This window comes from Aythya ferina, assembly GCF_964211825.1.
Source record: "Aythya ferina genome assembly, chromosome: 5".
NCBI classification, from domain to species: domain Eukaryota; kingdom Metazoa; phylum Chordata; class Aves; order Anseriformes; family Anatidae; genus Aythya; species Aythya ferina.
The window spans coordinates 48,414,100-48,428,171 of record NC_140301.1 but is presented as its reverse complement, the minus strand read 5'-3'; the positions used below and the strand labels follow the sequence as shown (position 1 = coordinate 48,428,171).

The 14,072-nt window shown below is 35.2% G+C and overlaps 1 protein-coding gene across 7 annotated transcripts in view; it reads right to left on the bottom strand.

The window, feature by feature from the left end:
- Positions 1 to 72: 72 nt before the first annotated feature.
- The window catches only part of DGLUCY (D-glutamate cyclase), a 42,336-nt gene continuing 28,336 nt past the window's right edge, over positions 73 to 14,072 (bottom strand). For 5 of the 7 annotated variants that reach the window (XM_084521051.1, XM_084521049.1, XM_084521052.1 and 2 more), the window contains 5 exons: positions 13,707 to 13,806; positions 11,828 to 11,976; positions 7,616 to 7,735; positions 5,888 to 6,039; positions 73 to 529 (listed from right to left, as the gene is read on the bottom strand). In XM_084521051.1, coding sequence (XP_084377177.1) covers positions 386 to 529; positions 5,888 to 6,039; positions 7,616 to 7,735; positions 11,828 to 11,976; positions 13,707 to 13,806 — 665 coding nt within the window. In that variant the 3' untranslated portion in view covers positions 73 to 385. Of the gene's footprint in view, positions 530 to 2,326; positions 2,671 to 5,887; positions 6,040 to 7,615; positions 7,736 to 11,827; positions 11,977 to 13,706; positions 13,807 to 14,072 lie in introns of those variants that run through there. The other 2 variants (XR_014693577.1, XM_084521050.1) reach the window with 2 other exon arrangements.

The window sequence follows — 14,072 nt, the reverse complement described above, 5'->3', positions numbered from 1 at the left end:
ATTTTTAAATCCAAGTTGTTACAAGAGTTACTTCCTGTTGCAGTTACAAGGTTAGTAAAACAGGAACAGCAATGCAATCATGCTTCATTTTAATGACAACTTTTCTTCGTAAAAGCCAGATCGCCTCCTAGTATATAATATCATTTAATATCCATTATGAAATTACAGAAAAGAAAGGTAGACCAAATCATTATGGTATCTCCTTCCTGCTTCACCAAAATATTAGGACAATAATAACAGGTTGTGCATGGGCAAGACACCAGAGATGAAAAGTCCAGTACTTAAGAGACAGAGACTCATCTCTTACAAGGTAAAAAAAGATCAGAAAAAGCCTAGGAAATAAGAAAATAGGAGCAACTCCTGATTTGGAAATCTTGTGGGGCAGTTACTGCTTCAGCTCTTGCAGCAGCTTCTCAATCATTAGCGAGTGGGTGTCATAGAAGGGCAGCCCGTCCACTTCCATTTCTAGACTGGCAGTTTTTCCACTGCGGACCCTGTGCTGCACAAGTGCTTTCAGAAGCTTTTCTTCCTTAAAAGATAAAGGAATATGACATAATTAATATCCCAAATCAGAAAGAAACATTCATCAAGATCTTTGTTTTAAACCTAGGGAGACTCTGACCTCACCCTCCGTATTTATTTTGGATAGCAGTTCGTGAACACCATTTTTCTTCTCTACACTCCCTCAAACAGCACGTTGGTGTCTGCCTGATTTCAAGTCCCTCGATGCTGAGTGCCTGATTTCAAGTTCCTGTATTGCACAGATGTGAATCAGAGGAACCTCCACCTGAAGTACCTCAGAAAACTACCTGTTGTTTCCCTAGCAGAGCAACAAGCTGCAGATGCATTTTTAAAGAAAAAGTACAGAGGAGGAAAAGGGTATGTCAGGGGAGAAGGCTAACAAGAGAACCTCACTGGGCTGCACAATCACTTTCTTCCCTGAGTATTCTGTGATGACTACATGCCTTTTGCTCTCTATCCTCTTTTTCTATTGATTTTATGAGAATTCTGGTCCCTTAAGAAAGGAATCGGGGGGGGGGGAAAATACAAACCTGAAGTTGCTCTTTCCTGGAATTCTTTGAAGTAATGTCTAATTTCCTTTGTTTTGAACTGCAAACTCAATTTTGTGTTTATAACTGTTATTTTCTTGCTAAACAGTGGTATAAGCAGATATAAAGCATGTTCCAGATTGAACTGTTGAAGTACACAGAGGGATCAAAATCCTCGATTGTGACCTATGGGCCAGTTAGCATTGTGAGAAGAAAAGGTGGGATAAAATCAGCTCTGAAAAAACACTACTTATGTCAACAGTGAAATTGGAACAGCCTGGTTTCTAACGGACATATGTGTAGCTGTTTTGTCCCTTCCCAAAAGGTTTTTTCTGAAAAGCCACAGCCTCAGTAGCAGCATTAAAGAAGAGACCCCTCTCTCTTCTCCCCAGTAATCAGTTTTGTGAAATTTCCCAGAATCTCAGAACTTAGAAACCTCTTCCTTTTGTGAAATTTTGAACCTCCTGTTGAATTTCAATGAAGCTTACACATTCCATTTACCGTGGTGGTTATAATAAAGAGTCCTTCAAGGCAGCAGTGCATAAATTGTCTGTTCATTCAGTAATCTTTGAGAATTCTGGAGGTATTCAAAATGCCATTATTCTAAATACTCTTCTCTTCATTTGACATGAAATACACGTATTAAAACTCTTTACAGAAAATGCTAAGACCTTATATGAAGATAATTTGAACCTCAAATTTTGTTAATAAAAATCTAAGAAGAATAAAAAGCCTACTCACATCTTTGCTTCCCTCCACCCCTCCTCTCACGTAACTTACATAATACCTTGATGTAATCATATACATATATTTTTTTCTTCCTTCCTCAAGAGTAACTTTTCTTTCTATGAATGCCTTCTTTCTAAGAATGCCTCTTCTGGTCTTTGGTCTGTTTTACTTCCAGTTATGTGAGACCCTGCTTTGATGGAAATCGCTACTACCATATGAAGCCCTACCAGTGTCCTTGACAGACAGCTCTATAGGTTCAAATACTTTTTTGTTTGATATTCCCTACAAAAGCATTAACAAAGTCCTTTATATCCTGGACACAGATGAATGACCAAAACATTGCGATGTCAAAATGTCTAATGTTTTATATCACTGGAACAGGCTGCCCAGGGAAGTGGTGGAGTCACCATCCCTGGAAGTCTTCAAAAGACGCTTAGATGTAGAGCTTAGGGATATGGTTTAGTGGAGGGCTGTTAGCGTTAGGTTGGAGGTTGGACTCGATGACCTTGAGGTCTCTTCCAACCTAGAAAATTCTGTGATTCTGTGTGATATATTTGTTTTCTAACGTCTATGTTATCTATATAACAGAAAATATGTTGTTTTGCTTTATTTTTTTTATTTCATTTCTAGGAAGACTTCTAAACCATATAGAATATAGTAGCTTTAGATCTGAATTTATACGTAATATGGTTGTATTTTACATACAATTGTATATGGCCAAAATATAAACATTTCTGACAGAATCAAAACATACCTTACATGGTTGTTTAGCAGAGAATTCAGTATAACTTGGAAACCTGCTTTTTGAATGCACTCCATATAAACATTTTATATTTCCTGGTAATGCATCCTAGATCTTAGCTGTAACAAAGTGAAATGAGCCACTCTTTTTCTATTAAAGAAAAAATAGCTATAGTTACATGGTGTCAGTCTTGACATCGTGTAACAATACAGCAATGATACAGCTATTTAAGGAAATTACCTGAAGACACTCTTAGCATAAAAAGCACTGCATTGTCATTTATCAGCACCTTATATCATGCATGATGATACATATGAATATATGAATGCAAATAGAAGCATCTGATCTTTCTGCAAAGAGAGATTTTGTCTTGGCACTGAGTATCTATATGCAAAGTGGCAAATTACATCTCCCATGTCACAAAAGAGACACACGAATTGGATAAGCAAAATTTCATTTCTTATTTTGAATTGTTTTTCCTATATATTTACAGGCTAGAGCTCTTTGGTCTGCTTACATAGGGAAAACAGGCTTAATATTAAATAACTATGCCTGTATTCTCTCATCAAACATTACTGGTTGCACTTGTGAAACATACACAATTTACACTATGTTCAAAATCAAACCAGCATCGGATTAACTGACACAATCTTGATTCAACTCCACACCTGAAAGGTAGGTAAAGACGATTTAGATCAATTATTTCTTACTGATCAAGGTGTCAGCAATGACCAAATGCTTCTCAGTATCTCTTATTAAAATATATGTAAAGAATAAGTCATGCATTGAGAAAAATCTTAGTATTTTATTGAGCAGAAATGGAGAATGTAACAAAACCCAGAACTGTGGCATTGCAACCCTGATACTGCTTTAATGTGAGGCTGGAGAAAACCTTTATACTTCAGGGGAAGTCTTCTTAATTTAGTAATTATGATCTATGGGTTTCATGGAAAGAATGCCATTTCTGGAAGAAAAATAAAATGTGATAAGAAAGCTGTTTGGTACTTAGGCACTTACTCAAATGTCTTCTTTCCAATTACAACCACACAAATATTAACACTGAGGTGGGTATGGTGGCGCTTTTTATCTTACTAGGGTAATTATTACAGCATTAAAAGAAGCTGTACTGGGCAGAAAGTAGCCATGTAAACCATAAATGGTCTGATGTTTTATTTTATTCTAATGGAGTATGTGAACACTAATGTATTCAAGCTCAGGAAATCTTCTGCGCTGTTTACTGTTCTATGATTTATAATTAAAGATATAATCTCCTCTTGTCAGAAGATTTGTCATTTTCTTTCTTCCCACAAAACTGTTGCCATTAATTTTATCTCAATAGATTTTAGTGTTGAACTTTCAGCAGCTCATTATTGGATCATTATCAATATCGCCAGCTGTATAACTTAGTAAAATAAAAGCAAGGATTTCCTGTATACAGTATCACATTTAATTGCTGTATCTTGTTACCAGGAATTTTGATCATAGTTTTTTGGATATGTAAATTCAAAGGGAAAACAAGTAGATGTGAGTCAAAAAAATCAAAAGGGAAAAATTAATTAATGTTGGAGCTGTCTTACATGTCACACAGAAGTCAAAGGGTAAGTATATATGGCTAAGCTAACGGCTGGGATCAGTTTCAGTTTTATGTTCTTTATATGAAAAATCAAACCAGCAACAACTACAAAGTATGACCTACTCTACACTACTGTGTTGGAATTTCAGGCCAAACACACTGTCATCTCAGTAGAAATATTTCAGTGTTGCAGACAGTATCTATGCTGGATGGATTACACTTTGCTTAGCATTCCTGGAGGTCACAAACAATACTGTGTTTTTTCCAAGTCTCTATAGAAGTACTCTGCCAATAAAACTGATTTGAATTTCCTCAGTTATTATAAATATGGTGGAACAATCCTTACTTGATCACTGCATATATTTTTTAACACAGCCAAGTTAAAAATAGAGCCATGTGATTAGCAGGATGCTCACATATCAGTTCTCATCCCTCTTAGTTATTTTACTTTTTCTCAGTGTGGAACCTCTGCATTCCCAGCATATCACAGTGTTCAGAGTTCCATTAGTCAAAATGCATTTAAAAATATTCCTCTGCAAGTCTTTCTCCATCTTTAGTTCAGAAATATTCAAACTTAATTATAGAAAGCTTCTAACATAACTAAGAAATGTAGAACGATCAGAAATATGGAGTGGCTTCAGTAATTAGGATTGTGACTTTTAGTTTTGGAAGAAAGATTTCTAAAGAATACAACAGAGATTTATAAGAATCATGAGTGCTGCTAAGGAAATGAACAAGGAATTTTAATCACTCTGCCTCACAGTACAAGGTAATAGAACGGGTTTAAAGCAAGAGCACTTCCTTCAAAATCTCAAAGACAAAACGGAGGACAAGTTATCAAATATGTCACAAACAATTGAGACTACCATCAGGATTTAATCTTTTACTGGATGTTAATCGGAGTGGTCTGCTACAAGCCTCTAACTTGTAACTCCCTGGTGCTGGGAATTGTAAGTCCATAACGATCTGATGCTACACTCCATCCTAAGCATCTGCTACTGCCCCCTGCCAAAGACAGGAGACTGAGCCAAATGGACCTCTGGGCTCAACTACTACAGAAGCTTTTAGACCTTTACATAAAACAAACAAACAAACAAAAAACTGGTGAAACTCTAACAAGGTTTAAGGACAAAAAATAGTTTTTTTAATATATAAAAATTTTGTAGTAATTTTAATGCAAAATTTTTGCAGATCTCCAAATTTAACTTAATTATCAAACATCACAATGAAAACCTCTATTTTTAGTAGCATACTCATATTTAGGAGGGAGCTAAGATTGTATTTCAAGATAGACCACAGTGGCAGTGCATTTTGGAAGGAGTTAGTAGTAGAACGTAAGATTTTTTTCTACTGAAGCCTCTAGTTATACAAACTGATTTTGTCCCAAGCATTCACAGATCTCAAACAGCTGGTGACTGGAGAAGTAAGAGCCCCACATATTTTAAAGTAGATGTAGTGCTGGTGAAGAGAGTCTGACAGCCACTAAAACTGACCATTTTCTTATACAAAACAGGTTAATTTTAGTAAACAGGATTTCTTGCACTTCTCAGAAAATTGTAGCATGATTTTGCACTTGAAGTCACAACACAGGAATAAATTTATCCTTGAAGCTTTTTACATTCATAATGTTCTGAACCCTTTACAGGATAGTCTAAATACAGTGTGGATGCTGGTTAACCAGGAATTCCCCAAAGTCACCAAAAGACCATGTGAAAGCAGTGACTGGGCATGATTTAGTGGCTGATTCCATCTACCCATGAGCAAGTCAAAACTCCCTGGCCCTCTAGAAATTACCTTTGTAACTGATGGGAGTGCAGATAACCAGATCTTCTTCTTCAGTAATTGTGGAAACCCCACAGCTTTCCTCAGGTAGCGATCATGTATTTCACAGGTGCTGAGAATATACAAAGCACATGCAATGGCGTAGCCTCCCCAGTTAGAGACACCTGTAAAAGAAAGTCACCATGAAACCAAAGTGTTAAAAAAAATAAATGACAGTTATTGCAAACATACCTAACCTTCATAAGTCATAGGGCACTTACAGATGAGTCATGCAGTGATTCTGAAATGGAACTGTGATATGAATTAACTGTTGACATCAATTTGGAACTTTTAGAAATATGCAATTCCTTAAGATATTAAAATATTTTTATTAGTATTTCAGATTAAATTTCTGCAGGTTTCCCTTACTATGAAATCCATGAACTTTTGAAGAACTATGTAATAGCTTGGTGTCTTTTGCTGTTGATGATACAGAGGTAGGAGATTTTTGATATCCTAAACCATGTAAATTTTCACTGAAGTCAGATTTTATGGTAGAACGCTGTACCATTCTAGAGAGTCCCTTTTTGGTCACAGATGATGATGGATTAAAGGGTTCAGTTACTTTATCAGACATGAAGTTCAGGTGAAATTAATTGTGTCTCAATGATGTGTCCTTTGTTTAAGTATTGTATACAGAAAGACGTTCTAATGTAGTTAATATCCGTGAATTGTCTGCATGCTGTGACTAAATCACTCCACACACTCTTGTTTGACCACTTCTTTGTCAAGGCTATATTGGAGAATGTTAGATTTGAAACTTGCTGTGGGAAGTTATCTCTGCTGCCTGGCACCTTTACCAGAGATGTAGAACAGACAGATTTTCTAAAGTGTGGAGGTTGTTTCAGTGCATGTAATTTTCCACACAAACGTCTAAATATTCCCCTCACTTGCCTGTGCAGGGTCTGGGCGTGACAGTTGCTTTCAAGGTAAAAATCACCAGAATTTCCAAAACAGTGACTGTAAGCAACATGTAGATTAAGTCATAAGAATTAGATATAATTATCACCACAATCCCATTTCTCCCCTCAAAATTGCTGTTCTAGTATCAGCAGTGTTAGAAACACAGGTGCTCTAACTTAGGTTAGAAACTTGAGCTCGAGTACAATATGGCCCATTCACTTCATAAATTCGTCCTTGCTGAGCTAATCTTGCAATAAATTATATTTAATGCTTGTTAAGATGTTACAGCAGAAGAGAATTTTGAGCTACAACATCCAACTTATGTTGTATATTAAGAATGTACTTATGTCTTGGAGTGGCTGCTGAAAGAATTTATCATCTCATGTAAGTGCAATATGGCTGATTTAGGCCTGACAGGGTCACACCCACAGAATTTTATCAGTTATACTGAAAATTCATATGTGCATAGACTATTAAAAAAAATCCCAGATAGATCACTTCTGCAGTCTTCCCTGTTTTATTTACTATGTGATTTTTTCAAGATTATTCAGGATTTGCCCAACTGTTTCTGATGAAATGCTCTTTCTTGACTGAGCATCCTCAACTTTCAGTCATTCCTGCTAGAACAGTAGAATCTTAATTATTCAAGTAATGGACAAAATACAGAGACAGGTTTGTTTGTTAGTGATGACTTGATCATACAATGAAAGGGCCAATATAAATTAGTTGGAAAGTCAGGTGTTTCCTTTTCAGTTCTCTTTGCAACATCAACTTTCCCACACCCCAATATTCCCTTACCAGCTACAACGGTAAAATCAGCTTCAACATCACAGGCTATAGTATTTCCATTTTTTATGTGCTTCTTTACAGCTTCTTTTACTTTGCCCATTCCTAATTCATTTCCTCCATCTCCAACACCTTTATTAAAAAAGAGATCAAATGAGTATGAAGCCAGCATGTAGCTAACAATCCATTTATAAAGCAGCCAGTGTCTTTCCCAAGTCTCTGTGACAGTTCATAGCTCCATATGAGATGATTTGTATTTTCATCAGAAGTATCTATAAACATAAGATCATGAAACAAATGCTGAAAGCATCACATTACCGCATGCTAACCTGTTAGTGTATATACAGTGCATGCTGCACTAGTGCAGGTAAAAGAAAACAAAATTATCAAGCATTCAGGAACTGCAGACAGAACTAAAGACAGTAAACTTAAACAAGTGTTCTACATAATGCATTATCACAAGTAAATTAGTACAGATAAAGAAAGAAGATAGAAAATAAATACAAAATAAACTTGAAAAAATAGCCTACAATTCTACAGCAAATCAAACAGAGAAAAGTTAGTCTTGCTCTGAAATTTAAGAGAAAAAAAAAAGAGAGATGAAAAGTAGTAACTATTGCAGAAAGATATGCAAGAAAATATATAGTTATCTTCAAAAAGAACAACTTACTGCACTGGCAATGTATACAAAGAGCTCAATGCTGTGTAACATTACCTTTTTTTAAAAAAATATATGAAAAAAATAGCATTTTTTTTAAAGTGTTTGTATATTCAGTGGGTGAAATCTCGATTTTTGTTGGTCAAGTAGAAATGCTGTATATTTGTCTTCCAGAAATCAAGAACATCAATGATTTCAGTAAAATCAATGGGACCTATGTTATTTCAGAAACATTCTGGGCAACATTATATTTGGAACATTAGATTGTAAGGTGTCACTCAGAAACCTGGAGATCAGGATAACACAAACTATCAACTTAAGAACTTCCTTTAGTCTCTTACCAGTATATTAAAAAAAAAGGCAAAAAAAAAAACAATCATTTAAATGGAAATTTAAATTCTCTTTTACCTGTTAGTTTAAATTGCTTCTTCTCAAGTTTATCCTAGTTAATGTTTGTGAAAAAGAACATCAATTTCTAGCACAGTGAAGAGATCCAAATCCTTACTGTAATGTATGGAATTTGAATTTGAAATAAGGCTGTTCTGCATAGTATGTGTTACAAAAATTACAGAGAGAAATTACAGTATTTATAATTTACACTTTAAGTGATGAAAATTGATAAATTTAACATGTTTACTAACTGCATAAATGTCTCACATAACTCTATAATAAACTTCTTATGTAAGTGAAATTCAAAGTTATTTCTCAGCAGCAGTTTCGTATTTAGATCCCAAAGTCTGTAGAGTCAAGGTGAGCGTAACAGAGTGACACACAACCAAATGACTGTAAAGGATTTTCATGGCTAAACCTAAAGCAACTTTTTTTTTTTTTAAATTTATTTTACAAAACAGGCATAATCTGTTGGTGAATATGGCAACTTTTTTTTTTTTTTAATTATTTTACAAAACAGGCATAATCTGTTGGCGAACATGTAAAGCTTGACACATATTTTTCATGAGTGCTTATTGTTTTGCCATGAAACAGGTAACCTTTCTTTTTGCTTAGAATTGTCTGCTTTAATAAACTGCTCATGTTTATTTCAGTGTTGGGATTTAATGGTGCCTTCTAAAATCTGTTTGGTTGATAGTAAGTTTCATGTAGCAAATGACATAATCATGGTGCACCATTCATCATATATAAATAGGGCAGTTATTACTGTTTTGTAAGAATCCATGTTTTGATATTTTGGTATATTCAAAATTCTGCTCTTGATCTTTAAAGGGGTTAAAACGAACTCTGTCTTTAAGGACAATCAACAGTTTCTTTAGCAGTGAAAGATAACATTGGTTAACAGTTGGTAGATCTACTGCTTTGGATGGAACCCATTTGCATTTCACTGGGAAGAAAACATCACATCTTTCCACATCGAACAATTTCAAGCACCATCTGTTTTCTTCTTCCTCTTTTACAGAGGACAACACTTTCTTATAGGTTTTCCAGACTGAGATTCACCTGACAAAACAGTTGTGTACATATGAGCTAGTCAGTTAGACTTCTTTGAAAGTCAGCAGAGAGACACGGACCCTTCAAACATTCAGTTCATCTCATCCCACTGCAGAAATCTCAAATGCATATCTGAAAATAGAAAAGGAGAAATTTCTTCTCCTAAAGGCCTGAGTGCTTTACAGGCAGAGGAAATACAGTTTTGTCATATCTTCTGCATAAGCTTTTGCTGACTACATTAGTTTCTGAAACTGAATTCCTGAAAAATGCAGAAAATGCCAGTCTTCTGTACTAAAAATCATTTGTGTGAAAGGGAAATTGAATGTGATTTTTTTTTTTTAATGCAGGTCTTCAAAAAGCATATATAATTATGTCAATTGTATGACAGCTGAGAAAATTATCATGTGGTTTTGGTAACATCTCAATCTTTTATTTCAACTTTTCATGGAAATGACTCCTTCCACCTTCACTGTTTCATGTCTTCTTATTTTGTATATTCCTGAAAGTCTCTGCTTTGTATATTCCTGAAGGTTGCACTTAAAATCACATTTTTTATGATATTACTCCATGAAATTGTAGGCATTGTTCATGATTTGTCTGTGGTCAGACTCCTACATCAGATTTTTTTAAACTTCTACTTTTCAATGAAAAATCTGACAATTAATCAACATGTAACATACGTTCTACTCTTTCCCTTCTCTACCTACTGACACAGTGCAAAGACTTCTGCAATACCGAAAACTCTATCTTTTTAGTATCCATTTCTAGTATACAAAGTTATCCAAGTTAACTTAAAATCAGGGATAAGGTAATTGAAATTAACTGCAGCAGATAAAGTTCTCAGGCATTTTGCTCAACATCTTTATGAAAGACATTATTCTATCCTTACTCAGTCAAATCTTCAGCTTCTCTGCTGATTGCCAACAGAGTGCCATCTAGAGTGCTTCTTTTTGAACGTTGAATGTTACTCCTTAGGAACAGGGCAAATATTTTCATTAAATCTGAATAAAATGTATTGCAAATTTTAAGATGGTACAAAAAATACCTGTGAACTCTACTGCTACACAGCTTTTAAATAAGATTCCAATATACTGCGACCAGACTATGCATTATCTCTGCAGGAGTGCTCTACACTCTCTGGAAACATATGAAAGACATAATTGTTAAGAAGTCAGAGTTTCAGTGCCTTTGGTGATACTTAGGAGTGAGTCCACAGCACAGCAAAAAGAAAAAAGGCCAGACCAGCAACCATGTTCTACTGCGACTGAAATCAGCCTGGCATGGACACTTTATGTCTAATTTTGTTTCAAATGTTTATATAGATCACGTATCTCCTAACTCCATTTTGGGCCACACAATGCAGCAGGAAGCATTTGTTTATACAAGAACTTTATACAACACTTCATATATATACACCCAGGAATCCTTGATCTTTAGCATATTCTTACAAAGCCAGATACAACTAGGGTTTTTGGAAGAAAAAAAAAAAAAAGAGGACTATTGACAAAAGAGAGGAGCACTGTATTGACAAAAGATCTTTAGATTTATTAGTTGATGCTAATGTAGTTTTGGTAGGAAGGACAATGTACTCCTTTAAAGATCATTACTTTATGCTCACATTTTCTTAGAGAAGGGCCTATTATACTAGATGCAGCTATGATATCCCTGGTCAAGAGAATCTATCATCAATTGCAACATAAGTGAATGTTCTGTCCAGACTGCTCTTTTAATGCAGGTATAACAACCATAAAAATGACTGCAGTATTTCTATGCTGCCTTTCACATGCAAAATACAGAATGTACAGATGTCACTGTCAAAACCTACACTTAGGGGAGCATATGTATGCACACTCACATATAGATAATATACACATCGAAGCTTAAGTATTTGTCTTTAAATAACTTCGAATTCAACTCCTCCATAATTTTTTTTGGATGTGAGCACCCTTTCATAAAAATCTGTAATTTTTCTCTAGCGACCCTCCCTTTAAATTCAACTAAGAGAAACAGCTGTAGTCCTCAAGCAATTACTCAGCACCTGCCTCCTGATCTGCAGCACTTCCAGTAAGTAAGAGTTCCTGTTTTGTGCTTTTCTTGCTTCTGAGACCATAATGCAGTCATACCTGTTGTTGTGACTCCTGGAATGGTTTGTGCAGCTAAAAATAGGTCATCTATGGGATCCACTAGATGTTTAATATTAACTTTCCTGGCATTGTAGTAATTGCCATCAGCAGCCATTCCAGCACGCTCTATTGCTATCAGGTGATCAAATCTGGTTAGAGACAGAGTAAAAGAACAGAAGAATGGAGTCAAATCTTTGATTCTCACCTATAATAGTCTTGTGTTGGGTACTTCTCCTGTTGTACTTGGTTCTACTCTTTGAGTATTTGTGATGTAAGGTAAAACTTGGATACTGAATTGCTGTTTCTACTTGCAGTTCTCCATAGTTCTTTTTCAAAGGTTAGTCTAGTTTCTTTATAGCTTTAGTGTAACTTCATCAAACCACGTTTGCCACCAACAAATAGGGAAGTTCCTGATATCTTCCTAAGCAGTAATCCTTTGGATCAGCCATCTGGGCTTGCTCTTTTTCGTGTTAAACTATATAATATCTCACAGTATAAAACTTGTGTTTTCAAGTAGAACAAAAAAGTGTCTACTTAATGATGATGTAAGTCCTTGTTGGTGTAAATGTAGTCTCTGCTTAAATAATATTGTTTGGAAAATGTTCGCTTGCATCTAGTTAGGGAGTTTTTTGGTTTGGATCTTCAGATCTTGGGGCTGTGGATTTGAGAGATTTTTTTTGTTTTTAAAGTCCATGCTTGTTTTGCTAGCTACAAAAGTACACAGATGTACTGCAGATGTCCAATGCTTTAAGCAGAATTTTAGTACTCAGCTCTGCCACTGTATGTTAGAATTAAGTCATTTTTCTTTCATTTCTCCAATTCTGCTGTCAAGAGGTTACTAATTCTTTTGAATTACTTCATGTTTTTGTGTGTGGGTATCTACAGTGACTCAGGAGACCTCAAACAGTGTAGTTGTCTACTTTAAAGAAACACTTACTTTAGCTTATTGGAATTGTGGGATCAATTGAAATAGAAACTGGCTGTAATTGAATGATGCATAGCTATAAAAAATGCTTTTAAAACATTACATAAAAACTCAAGACGGTATCATGCTGAACTTAGAGCATATGCCAACCAATACATTGGTGAAGCAAATACCAGAGTGAAAGATCTTTTTATTAAGAAGAACAAATGGAAGGCAACAGCATTGAAATGCTGTACAGGGAAAGATCAATAAAAATGAACAATATATGCCTATTTAAAGGAAACATAAGTTGCTTACTAAGTAATGAAATGTATTCTTCAGTGCTTTAACCTTAATCATGCGCTTGTACAAACCTGAATTTCTGCACAACATTTTACACTGGACACCACGTATGCAAACTGTTTAACTCAATATTCAGAAGTGCATGCATACTTCTATAACTTTGGTTTTGTCTGCCTAAAGACAATAGGACAATCACTTTTGCAGTATTAGTAAATCTCAACTGTTTTTAAGTCAGATCCAATTTCCCAGTTGTCAAACATGAGCCAAAGCTGTAGAAACCAAACAAATTCTTTTCCCAGCTCCTTAACTGACTCCATCTCTCTGCATCCTAATTTTTATGCTGATTTAAAAACTGGGAAAAAACATATGTATTATGCAACGTATATGCATATTGCTATGGAATAACAGCTGAAAAGCTTTTAGATTTTTTTTGAAGAAAAAGCTATTGATATGTGAAGTATCAATTCTTTTTGTACGCCAGAAATGCATACTCTCAGAATAACATGGAATTCTGTATGTGTGCTATAATACCAATATTCTGCTTCAAAGTTTGTTCCGTTAATTCCAGTTCTAAAGGATTTACTTGCAAGCGTTACACCTTCTTAAGTCACGATTATTTATAACACTATGCAGTAGAAGTGTGACCCATTCTCAAAAATTGAATAAATGTACCTAGGTCTTCTGGGATTCCCATTCTCGCACAAAAGCCTCAAAGCTGAATCAGCATTTTCCCTTCGATAACTCAGTAGAGGGACAGGTCTCTTCAGGATTCCTAGAGGAAAATAAAATACAATTCAGATACTATGTACCATTTTTTTTTGGTGTGTGTTTCAGTGATTATTTTTTTTCCTAGGTAGAATAGTTAGAATATTCAGGCCTCAGTGGGTTTACACAGTTCCTGATAAGCTCCCTGCATCCTTGCTTTTAATGAAATTCATTTAGTTGTTAGTACTGATAAAGGGGACCTTGGGATAGAAAACAGGTCTACTAGAATAAGAACAGACATCCAGAATTCATCACGAACGGCTAACCGTAACA